General features: G+C 41.2%; 1 protein-coding gene across 7 annotated transcripts in view; it reads left to right on the forward strand.

Moving 5' to 3' along the window:
* Positions 1 to 22,610, forward strand: part of MCF2L2 (MCF.2 cell line derived transforming sequence-like 2) — a 181,291-nt gene that overhangs the window by 52,263 nt on the left and 106,418 nt on the right. For 6 of the 7 annotated variants that reach the window (XM_040613219.1, XM_040613217.1, XM_040613221.1 and 3 more), the window contains exons 4-9: positions 8,262 to 8,352; positions 9,581 to 9,700; positions 15,304 to 15,420; positions 18,600 to 18,749; positions 19,740 to 19,864; positions 21,412 to 21,526. In XM_040613219.1, the coding sequence (XP_040469153.1) occupies positions 8,262 to 8,352; positions 9,581 to 9,700; positions 15,304 to 15,420; positions 18,600 to 18,749; positions 19,740 to 19,864; positions 21,412 to 21,526 (718 nt within the window). The remainder of the gene's footprint in view (positions 1 to 8,261; positions 8,353 to 9,580; positions 9,701 to 15,303; positions 15,421 to 18,599; positions 18,750 to 19,739; positions 19,865 to 21,411; positions 21,527 to 22,610) is intronic. The other variant, XM_040613218.1, reaches the window with a different exon arrangement.

Genomic DNA, 22,610 nt, shown 5'->3' on the forward strand with positions numbered 1-22,610 from the left:
TGTGGAACTTGGCTGTGTACAGGAGGCCCCAGGAGCCACTTGCGTCATTTGCACGGGAAAGAAAGCTTTACACAGGACAGGTTTTCTGTTCAGGGCTTGAACTGGGTGGGAGGGGGTATAGATCTGAAGAGCAGCAGTAAAAATAGCAGATCAAAAGGGAGTTGAGGAGCATTTGTGAAAGTTGTCAGGAGAACTGGGTGTAACAAAGGAAGGGTTGCATGTGGAAGGAGCCAAACTTACATAAGTCCTGCTGCTGCCTATCTCTGAGGGCACCTTTCTGTGCAGCTTTCTCTTTTCTGAGAAAGCAAGCCAGGTGCCCTGGTGACAGGATTCTGGCAAGCACAATGTGCTTTCTGATGTTTTATTTATTGGGAGGTTGTTCTAGATGTTTTCCTTGATGTTTGTCTAGGATAGTGAAACAAATGCATTTCCACTGTGCTAAGGAAACGTGCTAAGGCCTGGCTGCTGAATTACTTTTTGTTTATCCAAAAAAAGCGCTGAATACTTTTTCAGTCCCCTGATCCTGCCTTTGGACTATGGCTGCTTGTGCAAGTTAGAAGCACAGCAGGGATTTATTATTTCCTGTGGTCTCGTGTATAAAGGTGCTTAGAGGAGGATGAGGGGAAAACGTGCCTCCTTCAAGTTTGAGTAAGTTTTCCAGCTCCACCTACATGTATTCCCCGTACAGACTTGCCAAAGCAAGCTGAGAGAAACCACATACTGTGAACTTAACAGTGTCATTGTTTAGCTCTGCTCTGTAGGGCTTTTGTTCTGCCAGAAGAAACTCTGTCTTAGGTATTTCTTCGCTAGCATTGGGACTGGGAGGATGACCAGCTTCAGGGTTAACAAAACAGCAATAGTAGCTGAGAAAAACACAAACCTAGTTTTCCAGCTCTCTGCATTTGGTATGCTGGTGGGTGATTCCCAGTAATGTTGTCACATGTTGGGGAACTAGCACTTTACATTGTCAATGTGATAGACAGAAATGCATTAAGCTTCTTCAGCCTGTGTGAAAGCCAAAAGTAGAGATGGGTTTAAAAGCAATTAGCCAAATTCATGAGGGATAACTCCATCAATGGCAGCTGAACACAATGGCTCAGGTGCAAACTCTGGCTGAAGAAATCCTTGTATTTCTTCATGCTGGGACTTGGGAGAAGAAAGATTGCCCTTTTTGCTTTCCTTCTGCTTTTGCCTCAGTATGCACTACCTACCAATATTGGAGACAAGGTATTGGCCTAGATGGACCTTTGCCTTGATTCTATTTATCAGTTTTGTGTTTTCTTGTCCCCTGAGGAATCCCAGAGCAATGCACAAAAGATGATAAATTAAGTTTCAAAACTTTTAAAGTCAGGAGATCTGCAATGTGCCTATTTTACAGATGATGAGGTATGTGTAAGTAATATCTTATACTACAGATAGGCTCACCAAAACTTGAGTAAGTGCCTATTCAGTTTGATTTAAATGACCTGTTCTAGGTCAGTGAAAGACTGCGGTTTGAACCTACATTTTCTGTGTACCAGCACATTGCTTTGACTCTTGGGTTCAGTCATATATCACACTGTAGGGATGTGAGTTTTCCAGGGAGTTTGCTAGTTTTTCTTGCAGTGCTTTTAGGAAGATTGACCACATTTCTTGAGTCACTATTTGAAGCTTGTCATCCTTTATGTAGATAGTGAGGGACAAAGGTTTTAATTTAGAGGAGGAAGAACCTGAGCAGCAAGCTTTGGTTGTGTGATTTGTGACATAACTATATGATGTACAATCTTAATGTGGCATAAGTAGTGGACCTGTTTGGGTGCAGCAGAGTCTTGTTAGTCTGCAGTTTGCTGGTCCATGCACAGAGAGTGCTTCTATCATAACATGTCAGCAAGCAGTAAAGGGACTGCATTTGTTACTTTCATCAGCACTACTGTATTGCATACTACTGTGCATATTACAACAATCTTCTTGTATGTGTTGTTTCACTGCTAGTAGTTCACCCTTTATTTTAATTCTCAGTGAAGAGGTGCAGGTATCAAAGTGACTGAGAGAAGATAATAGTCTCTAACTCTTGTGGCGTTACAAAGGGCATGGCCGTGAATCAGGTAAGAGGAAGTATAGTTTGAAAAGGAGTTTGCCTTGTTTATCATAGGAAATACTTCTTCATAGCTCAATGAACCATACAAATCAGCATTGCTTTTCAGGCAAACATAAAGAGAATATCTATCATTTGTAGTGTCTGTTCCTGCACATCCTATAGAAAAAGAGTCATGCTAGTTGTGGAGATAAGATCTGCAATTGCAGATGACATCATCCAGTAAGTTAGTAACTTTCTAAGTCCCTCTGGAACGATTACTCTTATGCAGCTATATGACAAAACATTGAAAAGATAGACAGTAAATGTTGTTATTCAGATGTGCAGGCATACACTTGTCTTTGATGTTGCTGAGCAAATTTGGCTTTACCAGCTGTGGCATACCACAGTTTACTTACAGGCTTTAAAACATTTGCTGTTCTTCTGGGTGGAAAATCAGCCCACTGGGACTTTTGTAATATGATTAATTTTCCCTCTGGCTCAACACCTGCTCATGAGAGTGCTCCGCTAAGGGAGTCTGCATACATACACGTCCACAAACACAGAGTAACACCACGTATACTCATGTATACCTTTATGCGTGCACACTTGCAATAGATAGCTCCAGAAAGTTCTTCTTTACTTGGTTTATTCCATGGCCAGAATTCCCTTCTCTTCCATTTGATATGGATCAACAACTTTGATAAACAGGTACCCTTCTCTCCTTCCAGAAGAGGTCAGGAAATTTGACATCTTCTGTTCTCCTCAAATCGGTGTTTAAGGGCTAACCTGAATTCAGAGTCGAGGATGAAACAGCTCTGCTGATTGCATGCATTCTGTTCAGGGAAAGGGAACCTCTGCCAGACGTCTGTAGATCTAGACAAATATGCCAGAAATCAATATGGTGGTAAGCCTGATGTTTATCTGCTGCACTCGTCTTCAAATCCCTCTTTTCAGAGGACTGGAGAGATCCCAATGTGTTTCCATTATAAGGGTAGAGATATTACAGTACCGAAACAGAGAAACTACTGATAGGATGTGTGTGTTTAAACAAACTCCCTTCCTCTGGATACACACACGAGTGGTGTTTCTCAGCTGTACAACCACTTGTGCTGGTGCTGCCATCTTGGCTGGGCTTCTTCCCACTGCTGCTTATCTGCATGCATCCCTTAGCGCCAAATGACCTTCAGACCTTGGTATAACCTTTCCTTTCAGCATGCTGACTGAAATAGGATCATTTGCTGACACTCTCTCTGTTTCCCTGGTTAAATTTAGCTCTTACATCAGCCAGGCCTATCTAGTAAAAAAAAAAAAACCACCAAAAAACCCAAAAACCAAACAAAAAAACCCCCAACTGAACAACAAAAAGCCAAACATACAAATACCATTGGTTTATCTCAGTGAAGACAATTAGTACAATCCTGAACATCAAGGTGAAAACCAAGGGATAACATTGCAGAAGGTGGAGGTCTAGACTTCTGTCAGAGTTACAGGCCCATTTGAGTTTTCTCTTGTCCAAAGTACCTCTTTTGTCTAGACCCTTGTGTTGCATCCATCAGCATGTCGCAGCCAAGTTTTACTGGGGTGTATCTGTGAACGGTTTTTTTTTTGCTGCTTGCCTTTATGTGGCCTGCTGGAGTGATTTTCGAGTGATATAGATGTTCTCCCACATTTTCTTTTGTGCTCTGCTCAGCTGTTTTGCTAAAGCAGCACGTGGTTTTCTTGTCTTCTCTGCCTACTCTTTTCCTCCTCCTTGAAATCATGTAATTTTCCAGCCTATTCTTTCTTGGTTTTTACCCATTTCATCTCAGACAATGTAATAAGTTCAACATTGTATATTACATATACTGGAATAGGTACCTCAATTGTTTGCTTAATGGCCTGGTTCTCATTTTACTCTGACAAATCTCTCAGACCTCATGTCTTGACTTGTTCTTCGTACACTTCTGCAGCTAGGATCGTACCTGCACTGTTTGTGCAGTAAAGTGTTCTGGCCTTGTGCCTTCCCCCACAGCCCTATGTGCCAGGCATGGCTTGTTGGCAGGTTTTGTCTTTGCCAGCCAGCTGCATTTACTACACTTGGTCTTGTAGCAAGAAAACCGTGAGTAGTGCCCCAACATAGCTAGGCTGCACACTCGGTGGTATTTTGCTGTCCTTTGTTCTTTTGTCATGTTTAAATCCAATTTGTTATATCAACATCTATTTTATCTTTCATTTCCTCAGTTTGTCTCTTTAACTGGCCTGAAACACTGTGATTTGCAGTGGCAACTGATAAGCAGTGTTCCCTTTCCCATGTGTTCACTATTCCCAGCTCTTGCCACCCCCAAGACCAGTCTTGCCAAGCCTAATTTCATGAGAAAATTAATCTGCTGCTTCCATTGCATTTTCTTGTCTCTGTATTTCATAAGCCTTTGTTCCTGTTTTCTATGAATTTAATTTTTCTTGTTGCATCTGATGCCTGAAGGCTTGGATGCTGTTACAAATCCCCATGCAGAAGAACATCTGGAAAAATGAACTGCTTGATCATGGACATGTTACTTGAAAAACCAGCAAAGGTCCCTTTTTAAGTGACTTTGGCTCTACATGTCAGAGGGGCTTTTAAAAATGGGAGTTAAGAGCTAGAGCTGAGGTCAAGAGGCAAGTTTTACTTGACACAAATACTTTTGTTTGTTTAAATCACAGTTGTGCTTGTTACTTCTGGCAGATGCTGTCTTGTCAGTTACTTCCTTTGCAGTTTGCTCGCCAAGGTATCGTTATAAGGGTCTGATTCTGAATTCTTTTAGGCCTCCAATTCTCCATGCACACTCCTATTAGAAAGCCTTTAGTCAGTCTCAAACCAGGTAGACAGGTAAAAGAAAGCAATTACTAAGTGCAATCAGTGTGTGAGAATATGGTGCTTATAGGTATAGTTAGTTGTGGTTTAGCTACACTATAATTTTTGCAAAGAACAGATTGTTCTCATTTTTATTATCCTAGTATTAGTTGAATGATATATTTCTTTAGACCAATATCAGCATTTTGTTAACTTTAGCTAACATGCTTTCTTTGGTCATTTTGTTATATATCAGTGGTTTCAATGGAACTGCATCAGATTTGAACCTGATTCTGTGTGTCAAATTGTTGTCTGAGAGATATTCAGCAGCTACAAAGTGGTTGTGGGAGTCTGAGCTGAAAACATAATTAGATGCTGATTCTAATACATATTCTTTGTTTCTTTGGAGTAGAGGTCATATTTTGGTGATCTGTTTGATTCAAATTATGTCCTCTTACATTCCCATTTTCCTGCTGCTTTAATGTGGTTCTCAAAAATTAACATGGCTGTCAAAAATATATAAAGAATACTAAAGAGACAGCCTTTTCAAAGGTCATCTAAATAGATAAGCGTTGAAAGTGTTGCATTGACTTAATTCCCCCTTCATATCTCACTGTTTTACTAACAAATTTGTTCCAAACAACAGACAACTTTCATTAACACACTGTAAGCAACATGGATGTTGAATTGTAATATTGTTCTCTGAAATAATTAGTCACAACAAGGTTTTTTTTGTATTTGTTCTGGTTAGATGGATATTTGGATCAAATGCTGTTCCCTGCAAGAGCAAAGAAACCTAAGTGGGACACTTGTCGTGTGATTACTCATTTCTCTGGTCATTTGAAGAACTGCAAATAGAAGGGCTAACCTCCACCTGTATGAGGCCAGAGCGTGCTTGAATCTGTGCTTTAACAAGAGGCCAGGAAGGGTGCTGGGATTGTTTTTGGGAGCACTGGATTGTGATAACTGTATTATCAGTATCAAATATTGTAAAACTTTATCCTGGACTAGTCTGAACTGATTGATAGTATGTAGGAGAGTTTTCAGGTATCTGTTTGTGAGTGTGATCCCGTCTTTAACAAGCCAGTTTTCTGTGGACTGGATGGTCAGACAGCAGTGTCCACTGGATGGCCTCCTCTTCCCTAGGCTGGGGAACTGGGTGCAACCCATATCAGTCTGGTTTTTAGGGTGTGTTTCTATTTGATGGCTTCCCAGTGGCTTTTTTACCTTTTGGGGTGGTGGTTGTATTAGCTGGAGTACAGGGGGTTTGTAGCTTCGGGGTTCATCTGCAGTAAATGGAGTAACTGGGGCTCTTGTTGGCACAGGGACCAGCAGACCCATGTGCCCCGGGGAGGTGCAGCTCTGATGTTGAGCAGTGGTGATTTACACCCCCCCCAGCCTTTTGCCTGGAGTGAGATGCTGTGCCAGGGGTATTAAATGGGAACAGAGGAGCAAAACCCCACCTTTCCTTTCCTTCCCCCTGTGACTCCTACAGGCATTTGCACCCTCTGGTTTCTAACAGCTGTTTCCTTTCTGTAGTGACCTAAATATTTCTTGGCAAAATTCCTGGCACCCCACCTGTAATGCTGCAGCATTGGTTGTCAAGGCAGACAGGAAAAAGCCTGACCTTGCTCTATGTGTCTTCATTAGGTAGGACAGGCACCCTGTCCACAGAGATGCTACACGGTGGTCTGGAGGCTGAGGCTGATTTTCCCAGGCCTTTCCTACCTATGAGACTTCCAAAGCAATTTTTGGTCCCAATTGGCTGAAGCAGTTTGATAAAATCAATGCAGATTTTTGGGCAGGTTAGGAAGGCCCCAAGCTGAGACTTCTGTGTTTAGTTTCTCACACCCTTTCTGTAACAATCTGCAATACACACAATTTCTTAGTTGGTTTCATCTGAACCTTTGATTCCTAACATCTACAGCAAACACGTAGATTTTTCTTGAAACACTTGTCAAGCTATTGAAGCATATGCATGTATTTGTGTGTGTAGATATATATAAAAGGGAAAACCTGATTAATTATCTTCCCTGTGCTTGAGAGGCACTGCTGCAAACACATTTTTCTATCCTTTGTATGAAAAGCTGCACATTGCACTACTTAAGAGGAAAGATCATCTATGGTCATTAAATTTTGTAATTCTCAGAGCAATGCTGTAAAAATGTTGAAGTGGGAAATTCAGTGAGTTTTCTTATTACTGGTATGAACTATTAGGAACAATTGCATAGCATCCCAGATTTGTGTGACTTTGGTTTTCAAGTTGCTGTTCTTGATCCTGCAGAGCTGTAGCAGAAGCTCAGAGTTGCTAACATTGGTGCTTTTTGGTGGATTATTGACATGAGTTTGCATAGAATGACCCGTGAAAACAGTGTTCCTGGGTTGTTCTTGTACGGACAATGGAAAAGGGATCAAGGAAATGTCTTATAAGATTTCTTAGATCTTAATCTGTGATTAGATGTTTGATTGCAGTATGTCCTTTGATTATATCTTTTTTACTCTTTCTGCCTGCCTCTGGTTTGTCCAGAGATGACTAAGTCATCCTGCTATAATGACGTTTCTGGAGATTTTTCTTGATGTGTACTTCCTAGCTTCCAAGAACTTCTCTCCAACTCTGAACACTCTTGGAAGGCAGAAGGTAGAGCAGTCCCGCTGAAGCCCTGCACACCAAAGTGGGGGTTTTGAGAGACAGGGAGAAGATGGGATATTTATGCAGTCTACATAGATGGGATGGAGCATCACAGCAGTGCCTCATAGATCCTCCTTGAAAAGTACTGGGAAGGAACAGTAACTGTTATTCTAGCCAATACGTTAAAAGGATGCTTTTGAATGACTTGTAACCTTAGAACCAGTTTGTGGTTGGCAAGATACAACTCTTCCATTCCTGCTTTGCCTCTCAGAATTTCTGAGGCATTGTGTACACAGGGGAGGTGGTGACAGTAGGGGGATGCTCACTCCAAGGAGCTAAGTGCCCCTGTCAGATGTCAGCATGCTTGGAGAATGAAGAGTGAAGTGGGGTGTCTATTAACCTGAATTATTTTGCAGAGAAAACAAGATCTGAGGTTTTTGTCTTCAATACAGTACAGTGTAATTTGTGATCCTGAACTATTCATATCATCTAGATTTGGCAACGGAATAGCATAGCAGCTGACAGATTTAGCAGATAAAATATTCATGTTTTGTGTAAGCTGCTAGCTTTACACTGGAAAGAAAATTTGCTGGCTTTCGTTTTCATGTGAATTTCTGCCCAATACTTATACTTTTCACTGTACGTTGCATTTTTGTAATGGGCTTAGAGGGTGATCTGACGGAGCCTGTTTTTTTTGCTGCAGTACACTTCCTTGGAACAGGAGTATCTCCATGTAACCCAGCATACTTATTTCATCTGTTTTGCAGTCTGGAAGCTGCCAGCATCGGATTCATCATCATCATAGACAGACGACGGGACAAATGGAGTGCAGTCAAGGCATCCCTGACACGAATAGCAGTAAGTGCTTGCTTTTATTATTTATCTTCTAGAAATTAAAATTATCCACTGAACTTTGGCACAGGATGCAGTCTCACATGCTCATTTTTAGCTCCCATTTTCTGACACTGGATGCAGATTCTCCCCTGCCCTGAAGTTCATGAGTGTTAAGTAAGAGAGGGAGGAAGCTGCAGTAACAAATTACACAGCCGCCTTTACTGATGAAGTAGGACAAATTGCTTGTTTGCTGGGTTGACAGCAATATAAATTATAGCAATTTGAAATTGGTTCCTAGAAGTGGATAGCAGAAGTAGCCTTCTATGCCCTAAGGAGTGATGACGTGGCCTGCTTATGAAAGAAATGGATCCCAAGGGGCTTGTGTCTGCATGGTAGTAAGTGATCTCTGTTCAGAAACTCTTAATAACTTATTATATCTCATTTGCACTGGAGCTAAGCACTGACTTTCAGTCAGCTAATAAAAGCAGTTGGTTTCATACATCTGTTGCCAGGAGCATGTGCTGTGTGAGTAGCAAGCGCTTATACACAGAGGTGTAGAATAGAGGGATGACCAAGGTGACTTTAAGTCCCTTCAAGGAATTTAGACAGAACTGCATTTCGTTTTCAGTTCTTTTTAGCTGCTCTCTTCTAGAAATTGCTCTTTCCTTACGCTTGAGGAGCTCTGAGGAGTGCATGAGAGTTATAGGCTGGGTGTTGCAGGCAGGGCCATGTCTAATGAATGCGCTGAGTGCCTGTTTGTAGGAAAAAAAATACGTGAGGTTAAAAAGATTAAAAACCTTTTCCAGGGTGAGAAGGTAGGTCAGCCTGGGAAATTAATCTGTGCCAGCAGCTTCTTCCACCAAGCCCAACGAGGGTAGCCGGTTTTGCCCTCTAGTGGCTGCAGCCTAAAAAGAATGGGAAACCTTGGCGTGGTGGTGTGAAGGGAGCGTGGTGTGATTCAGATCTGGGAAGGAAGGCACCAGTGCAGAAACTTTAGAGCTCTGTGCTAAATCCATATCAGAAAGCAATGTATGGCTGGGCACTAAAATCCATGGGCCAGTCTTTCTATTGGCTTTGGAGGCTGTGGCAGTAGGCACGTGCTGAAGGGACCAGCTGATATTAGCAGCTGGACTGAGCAAGGTTCAATATGAGCTACCTGCTTTGCCCTCTTTAGGAAACACTTGACCGAAAATTCCCTTGGCCTTCCTTTAAGGCAGAGTTGTGCCTTCTAATAGTTCTATATTTCTTGCAGGGAGCATTTCCAGGAAACCTGCAGCTGGTGTTTGTCCTACGACCCTCACGCTTTATCCAAAGGACAATCGCTGACATTGGCATTAAACTCTATCGAGATGACTTTAAAATGAAGGTACCGGTAAGCATGCGCTTTTATTTTTGTCCACGTGTGTTCTCTATCTCCATGTCTGTAGTTCTTAGGTGTCAGCAATTTCTCATAACCCAGTAACTGAAATTTGATTGCAAGTGGCAGCTGGGGACTTTTATCTGGGTCTGTATGGTGTATATAGTAGTCATACCAAAGAGTTAATTACCAGTGGATGCTTCCTAATATTTAATAGATATGGCTTTAAACTAAAAGAGGGTAGATTTACATTAGATATGAGGAAGAAATTCTTCACTATGAGGGTGGTGAGGCACTGGCACAGGTTGCCCAGAGCAGCTGTGGGTGCCCCATCCCTGGCAGTGTTCAGGGCCAGGCTGGATGGGGCTTTGAGCAACCTGGTCTAGTGGAAGGTGTCCCTGCCCATGGCAGAGGGGGTGCGACTAGATGATCTTTAAGGTCCCTTCCAACCCAAACCATTCTATGATTCTATATTCCCATGTAGGTCAGTCTAGCTATAAAATGTGGCTTGGATTTTAAGTATTGACTTCTTAACTTAGTGGAGCTATTCCCCAATGTAGTAAAGAGGCAGATCTTGTCACCCTAGCAACAAACAAGTATTTAGGACTACAGAGCAGTGAAAGGCTAGGGCTGAATTCTGCTCTATTTTATGTATTATCCATGGGACCGCTGACAGTGCCCCTGTTAAGTGCTTGCATAGCATTGTGCATTATTAATGCCTTTTATGATTCCCCATGACCTCAAGATTCAAAGTTTAGGGTTTTTACTTCTTTTTTTATATGCACTTGGCATATGCTGTGCCTTGATGAGAATGCAGATTGAAGCAGGTTATCAATCCTGAAAGAGTTTAAGTTGTAGATTATTCTGTGAGAGCTCTTTTGGGAGTTCCTAGCTGCATGTTTGCATGTGGTTTCCAAGTGTTTTATAAATAAACTTGAATCATGATTATTGATTCATAATAATCATGATTCATTCATTCAGGTGTTTCATCCTGGACCAGACTCATACTGTGTTCCACAATTACTTTACTGGAGTCATTCCATATGATTGTTTTGGATTTTGCTTGTGGTTTTACATTGTTTTGCAAAAGACCCATGGCTCTCCTCCAATGAAATCTAGCTCTGTTGATACCCAAGTTTGAAGTTCAGGTATTTAACACACTTCTTGCTTCTTTTGAAGTAAGAGACAGCGGCCCATTTATTACAATACATATGGAAAAGGAACCATGAATAGTCATTTGGTTATCGTGGATTAAATTGTAATGTTGAGTGTAGTTTGGCAAGGGTGGCTTTTTGGTAATTAAAATGCAAAATTGATGGAAAAATGTGTGTTTGATTACAAAACAGAATCTTTTAATTTTATAGCACCTTAAAAAAAATGGATATTCCTGTATTTAGTAAGCCATGATCTGTTACCATAGCAACTGTTGTACCAGTTACTGTAGCCCTGAAAGGGACAACTTCATCAAGGACTAGCATTTTCTAACAGTTCAGCATCTTCTATACTTTTAGCAGTTTGTTTGACAACAGTGTTGCATTTCAAATCCAACTTGAAATTATGATAGTTGGAAGGGAGGTTAATTCCTGGCAGGAGTCAAGCACTGCATTAAGAATTATCTAACCAGCAGGAAAATGAAGGTATGAGTTTAGTTTCTGGTAGTCTTGGATGTTCAGATTTTGAGCCATCTTGGGTATGTCCACAGAGCTCTTACAAAGAGCAGTCTTACAAAAACTAAGAGCATGCTGTGCTTGCTGCTAGATCTGCCTGCCTCCTATCCAGATATCTGTAGAAAACCTGTCAGATTTATATATAGGCCGTTCATATATGCCTGATTCTATTATAAATTGCTTAGGGTTGTGCTAAAGGTGTCCTAAGTTCCTAGGTCTGTCATGCTCTCTGGAGGGGCCTTTCACCTGTGTTTGCAGCCCATCCTAAAAAGACCGTCTGGGCATGCCCCAGTGTACCCCGATTTGAGAATGAGTAAGTGACTGAGAGCAACATCTATTTGCGCCCCTTGAAAATAGCATCCTACATGCCAAGCATGAGAACAGGGCCAGAGAGTTCTTGTCCCACGGGAGATATTCTTACTCAAGGAGTTAGGTATCAGCACCTATCTTTAATACCACCATCATCTTTTAAATTGTTTGAGTGTTGGTTGTTCACGTGGTGTGTTTGGCACTATGACATTAATGTCACAATTGGGCTGTGAGTGTGTTGCATTTCCTGTCACAACCATGAGTCAGCCAGGGCCAGGACACAAGCATTCAAAAGGGGCTTCAAGAATATGGTGTGGATTTGTTAAGGAAACATTTGTTAAAGAGTTTATCCGAACTATCAGACTGCAAATATGTTCAGTAAAATAGTTTTGCTGGGTTAAATCAACACCGGATTGAGTTGAAGCCAGAATATCAAACAGGAGCAGGAAATAAAGGCTGAAACAATAAGCCAGATGCAATAAGGAAATGCAGGATTTATATGATTTATTAACCTACAAGTTTGGTTAACAAAACCTCCTGAGGTAAAACTCTGTTGGAATAGTGAAATATCATTACCCAGGAGCAAGATACAGATACACCAGGGTTCATCTGAGATAAAATCTGGGAATTCCAAAGGAACACCCAGAGATTTACAAAGGGAACCTCCCATCTTGGGAACTGAATTAAAGTGTATTCGAAGTGTACACAATGCTGAATAACCTGTCTGTAGCAGGCGCTTTGACCTTTGTAGACTGTGACTTTCAGGTGACCTAACCCATCATGAAGCAACCTCACTGCAGCTCTGTTCTGTGCTGACTTGCTTATGCAGGCCCTCCCTTTCTCCAGCTTGCTGAATGTGGCAAGAAGTGGAAGATGCTAATGCTCTGCAAGATTGGTTTCTTAGATGGAGGTTGGATTACTCCTAGGCTTTCTCCTGCAGAGATGCCTGCAGGGCAAAGACTTGTGCCCTGTTGGGTAGCACCACAGCTGGCAACATTAATAGACTTGTTTTGTGGCTCATGCTGAGCATATCAGGTTAAAGCAAACATCTTCATAAAAGAAAAGTGCTTGAGAGTGTTCCTCTACAGTTTCAGTGAAGCTTGGAGTATGAAAAGATTTCCAACTTGTCAGCAACATTTCTGATGGGGAAGAGCTACAAAGCTCAAAGACTTACTATTGAATTGCAAAGCACCTTTGAGAAAGTAGTACATAGACTTCACATTCCAGTCTGAGGCTACTCCAAGATGATATAGTTCTTTGAGTTTTCTGGCTTTGATCATAACAAAACAGCATTTGGTAACACATCCAGGGAATATTTTTCCATTTAGCTTTGGCTGAGGGTACCCTGTGCTTGCTTTGCCTCAGTTTCTTCACCAGCAAGGTCTCCTGGCCTCTGTGTTTAGAAGCAGGGTTCAAGGAGAAGATGAACTGCTGGAAGTGAAAAAAGAAGTCAGGGACTTCTTGAGAATATTCAATCCATACAGGTCCATGGGACCAGATGCATCTGTCACAATATTCTTGTATCCAAGATAGGATGTTAAAGTCTGGATAGGTGGACAACTAGACGGATTTAAAAACTAGTTGCATGATTGGGATCATAAGGTGATGGTTAATGGGTCATACTCTTCCTGGAGGTGGGCAGCAAGTGGGGTTGTGTAGTGATATCTGCTGCGACCTGCCCTGTTTAACATCTTTATCCATGACCTGGAAGAGGTGACAGTGTGCTGCCATCAAGTGTGCAGATGACACTAAACTGAGAGGAGCAGTTGGTACACTCAAAGACAGGGCCGCTGGAACATAAGCTCAAGGAATGGGCTGATGAGCATATTATAAAATACAAAAGGGACATATGCAAAGTCCTGCAGCTGGGAAGGACTTCCTTTCTCAAGGACACAACAGTGTGTATTGTTGACAACAATATAGGCTGTAGCCTGACTGTCTGGGGAGCAGCTCTGCTGAAGGGGACCTGGGAACTTGGTAGACGGCAAGCTGTATGTAAACCAGCAGTATGCGCTGGCAGCAAAGGAAGCTATCAGCATCCCACATTAACATCAACAGTATTAACAGAAGCACAGCCAGCAGGTTGAGACAAGCAATTATCCCCCTTTATCTGGCTCTCATTAGATGACATTGAAAATATCCTGTCCAGTTTTGGTTCCCTCGGTGCAAGAAAAAATATTAATCTGGGGTGAGGTCAACAGGGGGCCATCAAGAAGGTCAGGGCTCTGTAAGATGCTGAGAGAACTGGGCTTGTCTAGCCTTGAGAAGGGAAGGCTTGGGAGGGTTAATATGACATAGCAGCAGCTTTCCAGTTCCTCCCAGCAGGTTACTGAAAGCATGCAGCCATGTGCATGGCAGTAGGACAAGAGATAACTGACATGAAGTGAAACAAGGGCAGTTCTGACTCGATATAAGAAAAAACCTTTTAACCACAAAGATGATCAGGCAGTGGACCAGACTGCCCACAGAGGCTGTAAAACCTCAGTCCCAGGAGGATAAAGCCCTGAGCAAGCTGGTTCGATCTCACAGCTGACCCAGCTTTGAGAAAGAGGTTGGACTAGAGACCTGAGGTTCCTGCCAACCTGAATTATTCTAGAATAATTCTGTAACAAAGATCAGCTAAAAATCTGTTCGGGTTTGTTCTCAAGGCTTTTCTTACAGCACTATCAGCCCAGAATATACATCTTCTTGCCTCCATACATCTATGCTCATCTCATTGTCCACAGTGTGTGCAAGTGTACTTACCATGCTCCCTTAGAGCCTTCTAACAGTCATAGCCAGTTATCCTTTCTCTAAGTGGCAGTGAAGTAATACATTTGACATATATTAAAGCCTAAGGCTTCAAATTTCTCAAGATGCTCAAGAAAAACATCTTGCTTTTCTGTTGCTGAAATCATGGTGTATTTTCTAGCTGTTAGAACAAGGAGATACATGTATTTATTAAATATATATATATGTTATTTGTGTAACCACTTGTGTTGCCGGATCTACAGTGGTTGCCAAAAGGTAATACTGCCTACCTGAAGCTGAATGCAAATATGGTTTTGCTTTCATTAAGTAGGTCTAGTGGTAAGGAGACTCTTTAAAATAAGAAAATTGATTTAGGTTTGTCTCTCCTTTTTCTTTCATCATGGCCTAGAACAGAAGAAAGCCAGTGAACTCAGTGGACATACAGTGCCATAAAAATGGTACAACTGAAAGGAAAATCTTATTCTCAGTGGTCTCATTTCAGCACTTCCCTGAATCAAGTGGTTGGTGTTGAGGAAGCTGTTTAACCTGCCTACACCTCCACTTCTCTATAAATAACTTGCCTAGAAAATATATAAATTATTTCATGGAAGTCTGTGTGAACATTATAAATACCATACTTTTGCTCTTGATGCACATGCAAAATGACTGCATCCTCAGCCTAGTAAGGAGCGAGATGATGTCAAATTATGGTTAGTTCAAGAATAGCCATGTACATATTGAGAAGGCAAAATCTAGTGGAACTAAACTGTGGCTGTTACATGAACAAACATACACTGCCTATGCTGGGACTGCAGTTTGGTCATGCATGTTTAAGGCAAACCCAGATCCTAGGAACAATAATGAAAAGGGCTCATTATTTCTCTCAGTCTATTGTGTTTGGATTCATTTCAGATCATCATGTTAAATTCTGTGTCTGATCTGCATGGCTATATTGACAAAAGTCAGCTGACACGGGAGCTGGGAGGAACCCTGGAGTATGGCCACAGTCAGTGGATACATCACCGAACCGTGAGTGTTGGTGTTGTTCTTTCAGATGTCTACACCCAGAATTGTCCAGATGAAAACCGTAGAGCAACCATTAAGCAACTTTTCAGCTGCATTTCAGCATACAGATTCTGCCAGGTACTCATGGAAAGAGGAAATCTATGACTCAAATAGAGAAAGGAAGATTCCCTAAAAGTTTGTAACAGTAGTAGTAACATGTATCTCACCGTTGGCCTAGACTAGGGCTCAATAGTGTCATAGTATTCTTACTCAGCAAGGCCCTTTGGCACATTTTTAGCTTTTGAATAATTGATGAGAATCCATAGGCCTTTGGTTCATGGTTGAAGCTGAACGCATGCTTTAGCACTTAATGGAATCAAAGGTCAGAATTCTCACTTCAATGATTCATTGTGTCCATGTTTTAAGGGAAGAAATACACTCAAGGCTAGTACTAGATTTTATTTTCCTTTGTTTTCATTCTCATGCTACATAAACATGCACTCCAGCTGGGTCTTATTTTGCATAACTGAAGAACACTTATTAATTGTATGAAGGCAGGAAGACTTTTTACTCTATTGCCTTTAAGGAAACTTGATACGGGTTTGATTGTTCCCTTTTTGGGTTGGTTAATGCATTTCAGTGGCTGCTTCAAAACAATATAATCAATTCATTATGGCACCCCAAAAAGGTGACAGTTTACAAAAAACAGACCCCAAACTCTGGCACGTTAGCAGCCAAAATATTGTCTCATCCTACCTAGGCAAAAACAGGCAAAGCTGGGTCCTGATCCTGAATAAAGAATTAGTTTTCCAGAGGCTGTATGCAATGTTTGCATCTGTCTTTGTGGGTCTGCTTGGAAAACTGGTATGTTAGAGCTCACATCTAATTGGCCTCAATGTTTTGCAGTGTCCTGAGCAGCCTCGAGTTTGAGTCTGGGGTTGCTGACCTGCAGGTTAGGTCTGACACTCGGAAAAAAGCTTTTCTGAGGTAGCTTTGTTAAGTCAAATCACTTGTCACCTTCCTGCTATCATTTTCTGTGCTTTACTTTCCTTATAAAATTAAATTTTACTCTCCTTGAGAACCACTAAATATTTCAGGTTTCTAAATATGCAAACACAGAGTCTGAATTTCCTCTAACACTTGTTGTTATGTTTATAGCTGTGTTGACTACAATAAGGTTAGAATTGAAATGAGTGAACAGGCTTACATGTTAACAGTATCAAAAATATGAAACTGTTCTTGCAGGAGGGGTGAGTCTAAAGGAATCATCTGTGGGAACTTTCAAACAGCTAAAGGTTTGAAAAAATGAGGGGGAGTAAAATGCGGCACAAGAAAGGCTATGTTGTTTGTCAATGATGGGAGTTTGCGTATTTTACCAAACGATGTATATATGCTTTACATAAATAAAAGTGAGCCAAGATTTGAGGTGTGTGGCTATGTAATCCCCAGATCTTTTGGTTAAATTTGTTTGAAAAACTTTTACCAAGCATGGAGACATGAAAAATACCCTACAGACATAACTTAGGTATATGAAACAATACATTACTCACAGGCGCAGGAGGGTAGAGGCAAGCATGTGATGAAGCGAAACACTGATAAACTCACGGTGCATGGCGCAGCCAGCCAAGGAGTCTCTGCTGCGTAAGAGGGTTGTCAGCAGGGAAGTGTCAGCCTTGAAACAACATGACTTTCAGTCTTGCTGAGCTATGGTCTTCATCCCCTCTCCTGCTTCTCATCATGTTCTCATATCTTGTCCTGCCAGTGTTTTTTTTCTGAAACGGCTTTAAATGGTTGCTGAATGGTAATGACACAGCAATCTCAATGCAATGCATTGTTCTTTGTTTCTGCTTTCTTATCTTGAATGGCTAGAAGCCTGTGAGCTTTCTTGCCCACAGAGTACAGTTTTGGCTTTTAGTAAGCCGCCTTTGGTCCTGAATGGCTCCATAAGTGTGACATTTCAACCAACTTTAATCCCATAGTTTCAGTGCTGAGAACAGCAGGCTACAGCTGCTAAGCAGTAAACCAGAGCCTATGTGGGTCTGTACTGCTTATGCTGAAAGCAGGCATGAATTTATGGGGGGAAAAAAAGAGAAGGCTATGAACTCGGCTAGCATTGCCTCATCTGGGGCATGTTTCAGATCACATACATAATTTCTCTCTTCACCTTTTGAATGATGATCTACCTCCAGTTTGTTTTTCACTGAGCACACAGCATGATTTTAACTGTCATGGTTGCAAACGAGGGATTCCCATCGCTGCTGGAGAAGGGAATGCTACTTGCAACAACCATGTAGTGTTTGACTGGGTGTAAGAGCATCTCTAGTAGTGTTGACTGACTCAAGCCATTGGGTGGGTTAGATCAAAGAGTGTAAAGAATAAAAAGCTATACAGAACAATACAGTCCCTAAAGAAATTGGGACATGATAATAAAAAATCATCCCATGCAGTTAATTGCTACTAGGTAAAATGGTTTTAATCACATCTCACAAGTCTGAACAATATATTCTACTCATTAAAGGCAGCATTGTTTTTAAGCCTTCCTCACTTCCCCTTTTGATTTTTGACAAGGTTTGTATTAGTGCACCAAAGTGATAAAGAAACAGCAATGCTCCAGTTAATTTATGCATTTTAACTGTATTTGCAGTAAGTTGTCCTTGTATTGTACTAACATGAACAGATGGGAGGGAGTGCCTGCAATGCATCTTGTACAGATAGGCAGGACGGAGATGCACATTGCCTTCCCCCTGGCTTCTGAAAGATTGCTGCTGAGTGAACAATGGCTGTGTAAATACAAATGTAAAAAGGCTTTGCCCTATACACTTTCAGAGTTTCCTCAACTTAAATAAAGCCTTAATTAAACATCTAAACACAGCAGAATTTCTTAGCAAGCACAGGCAGAGGATCTAAAGTTCCAGTCCTGGCTTTGAAACTTATGTCCTCTGTGGTTTCATTATGTCTGTAAAGCTCTGGGAGTTCCCCAGCTGGTTCTTTGAGATGACAATACTTGTAGGCCTGTGAAAAGATCATTTGTGACACAGGATTTAATTTATAACTTTTAATATATCCACCCAAAGAAAGGCTACATGGCCAGCTTTACCGGCATGTAATACTTGCAGCACAGTGTGCCTGAGGGACTAAGTAAGCACTGTTAAAGGGTTATGGGTAAATAACCAGTCTGTGACTTTATGCTCTTGCTTTTCCAGGCTATTGAAAACTTTGCAATGACAGTAAAAACAACAGCACAGATGCTACAGACCTTTGGAACAGACCTAGCAGAGACTGAACTTCCCAACGATGTGCAGTGCACAGAAGAGCTCCTCTGCACACACACTGATCACCATAGCAAGCTGAAGGTGAATGTTGTCTCATGACAGCTCCGTCAGCATAACGTATGACTTCTTGATTTAACAAAATTTTCTGCCATCATTTGGGAGTCCATTGTCTGGAAACTACTGAACAGGAGATAAACCTGAGTTCAGGAGGTCGATTTGATTCAACTATGAAAAAGGATTTCTTACAGCTTCAGGAATGATAGAACAGGGAAATATCATTTCTACTGTATGAGAAGTCGTGATGGGATCACATTTGGAATAGCATGGGCGCTGATGAAGAGTTCATCGGAAAGGATGAACTCAGACTGGAGCAGTTGCAGAGAATGTCTGTGAGGATAATCCAGGAATAAACAGAACGATCTAACTAGATGATGACTAGTGTTTTGTTTTTTTTAAAAAAAATAAAGTTGGGGCAAGTTTAGCTTTGCAGAATAAGGCTCAGAAAAAAAAAACATTACTGCTGTCAACAAACACCTGAGGTTAAACAGAAGAGAAAAAATACTACTTAAGCTATATTAGCACAAGAACAATTTTTACGCAAGAAGTGTGCAGTGATGTGGGGACTCCTCAGATGACATGTTAATGTTTGAGCCTCATTATCCTTCTCATTGCTCATTTTCCATGTTAGAAAGACACCTTCTTCTGTGGGTGACTCCTTGATAGCTGACATACTGTGGCTCAACATGTCACAATGTTGTTTACAGAACTGAACGATCTGCAGCACACATTCAATTTATGGTATAAAAATTCATTCTGCAAGTTGCCTGGTCAAGAGTACAATCTGCTTAGAATTTATATACGAATCCTTTTTTTCAGAAATATATCTACTATTCAAAGTGAATAGATTTAGTCTCTGCCTTTCTAGAAAAATTTGGTAAGCATTTATATTTTGTTCCAAGTATTTAATACCTATGAAAGAATTCTCCTGTAGTATTACTATATTGTCCGTCTAAGAGATGTGAGTGTTGTCAAAGTACATATAATTTGTTTGGCTTGTTTTTTTCCCCTCAGGATGAGCTGAAACTAGCTGTGAAGCAGGGGGCCACCCTACTGACATGCATTAGGGAGCCAGTCACCCGAAGTGCCAACAGCAAACTCAGTCCAGATGAACTGGAAAATGTGGCAACAGTAGAAAGGTCAGTGAAGCTAGATTACCTTGCGCAAGTTGCTAATTTATTCCTAAGAAATGCAAGTGTAATGTTAATGATTTAAATATTTGAGTTATAAATTCCCACTGGTTCAGCTATTTGGAATTTTTTTTGGTCAGGTAACTCAGAAGGGAAAAATTTTGAGGAAGTTACTTGATTAAACTGCCAAGGCAAGTTCAAACAAGTCCTCAATTTCTTAGTATTTTTTTGTTGGACCACTAACTACCTGGCTGAAGACTTAGTGTGGGACTTGCTTTGTCCATATGCATCCTCCAAACTTCTATGCCTAGTTGGAAAGTGTCATCTGAATCCACGTGAGATGGGAGGGTGTTTGTGCATGCCTGTGGAAACACTGGGAGAGGAACAGATGAAGATGATACTCTGAAACATACATCACAGCTGCACAGAGGAGAGCAAAAAAACCCTATTCCTTCCTACAATGCTAGTTATTACCATAAAGCTTTTAGTCACCATGTAGAAGTTTCTGCTTTGCCACATGATGCAGTGGAAAGAGAAATGCCATGCTAGTATTTCAGTGTGTCTCCATTCACTGGGAACAAAGCTGCCAAAAGTAAAGCTGAGCTGATATTTTTCACTGAATACTTTAAAATCCTTTAAACAGTCATCCCAAAGGAATTTGCGAATTCATCTTGAATGCAACAACTAGCTTTGATTAAAAAAACCAACATTTTTCAGGGATAGTTTAAAAACAGATTTTTATTTTTTTTTAGAGGAATAGGAGGGAGCTACTGATGTTTGCCTCAGTAACTTCATTCCAGCACTCACTGGGCTTGTAGGAGATAAGGCCTTGTCCCCTGCTCTGCCCAAAGAGTGTCCATCTATTGAAATATAGGATATTCAGAGAATACTTCCTTTTAATTTTTTTTCCTGTTTAAACTGTTCTACTTTGTAATGTAATTAATAGACCATTGAGAGACTGTGAGGATGACTCAGTAGTCTAGTGTCAGACATTTTACTTAAGATGTATGACACCTTGATACTATTTTCTTTGCCAATAAATGTTTCATTGTTTACACAAAGTGAAACAATGCCCATGGAAGGCATTATGAGCTTCTAACCTATTGTTTTTAATAGACTGGGAAAAATTATTCAGTCCTTGCCTATTTCTGGTGGGAGAAGAAAATGAACAAGTTGTAGAGTTCTGCTTTAAACGTTCCTTGAAACAACAATAGCATTACATTAAATCTGCATTAGCCTGGGGTGAACTAGGTGGAACTAGAAGAAGAACTGGGTGGAAGCTAGGGAGAGATGGCTGCCTTTGGCTGCCAGCACATGGAACAGCTCTGTGCTCCTGTCGTAAGTCAGGAGGCAGGACTGCCTGCCACAGTGGATCAGCTGGCACAGTGGATCAGCTGGCACAGTGGATCCATGCAGTTGTCATTCATCACACTCATGTCATTCTTTTTTTTTTTTTCATTCTCTTTTGCTTAAGGGGAAGTTGGTACAGATCCTTCTTACAAAAGAAATGAACTATAGGAAAGTAGTAAGTTATTTTCATTTTAATTTCTTAACAGGTTGTTGGCTCAGTTGGATGAAACAGAAAAGGCTTTTGATCAATTTTGGACCAAGCATCACCTAAAACTAGAACAATGCCTGCAGCTTCGACACTTTGAACATGATTTTAGAGAGGTATTTTATCTGTTCGTTCTGTCTAGCCTTCTCTGGTACAAACAACCCAAAAAGGAGATTGGGAGAGAAGCCCTTCATTATGAAATAGCAAATGGATATTCAAAAATTAAATTCTTGACAGCTATCAGATATCTTACAACATTTGAATAAGGCACAGTGAGGAAAGTGAGAGCCTGTTATGCCGAAATGTGAAACACCAACTTCTTGATAACATCACACACAAATGAAAAATGATTGATCAAATATCACTTCTGTGATGGTAAATTGCCGATTCTACCAGAGTCATATAATCATAGGATGGTTTAGGTTGGAAGGGACCTTAAAGACCACCTGCTTCCAACGCCCCCGCCATGGGCAGGGACACCTTCCACCAGACCAGGTTGCTCAAAGCCCCATCCAGCCTGGCCCTGAACGCTGCCAGGGATGGATCATCCACAGCTGCTCTGGGCAACCTGTGCCAGTGCCTCACCACCCTCATAGTGAAGAATTTCTTCCCTATATCTAATCTAAATCTACCCTCTTTTAGTTTAAGATCGTTACTCCTTGTCCTATTGCTGCAGGCCCTACTAAAAAGTCTGTCCCATCTTTTTTATAAATGCCCCTTAAGTATTGAAAGACTGCTCTAAGGTCTCCCCAGGGCCTTCCCTTCTCCAGGCTGAACAACCCCAACTCTCAGCCTGTCTTCCCAGGAGAGGTGCTCCAGCCCCCGATCATCTTTGTGGCCTCCTCTGGGCTCGCTCCAACAGGTCCATGTCCTTGTTATGTTGGGGGCCCCAGAGCTGAATGCAGTGCTCCAGATCAATGAAACACAGTTCAGAAAGCCCGGCTGTCAGCCCAGAGGCTGGGGTAATACAGATTCTGGAGTAATATAGACTCTAGAGTTACAGGTCTTCAAAACTGTGTGGGCCTAAATGGTGAGAAGCACTGTAACTCTTTGAAGAACAGTTGATTTGTTGCATTATTCCTTGGGTTTTCAATTTTGGATGTTATTTCTTGGTTTTTCTATTTTTGAATGAGCTGAAAGACTAAATCAGAGGTGTAGACTCTTCTAAAAGATGTAGGCAAATGTTTAGAAGCCATAGTT

This window comes from Falco naumanni, chromosome 13, assembly GCF_017639655.2.
Source record: "Falco naumanni isolate bFalNau1 chromosome 13, bFalNau1.pat, whole genome shotgun sequence".
Lineage (NCBI taxonomy): Eukaryota > Metazoa > Chordata > Aves > Falconiformes > Falconidae > Falco > Falco naumanni.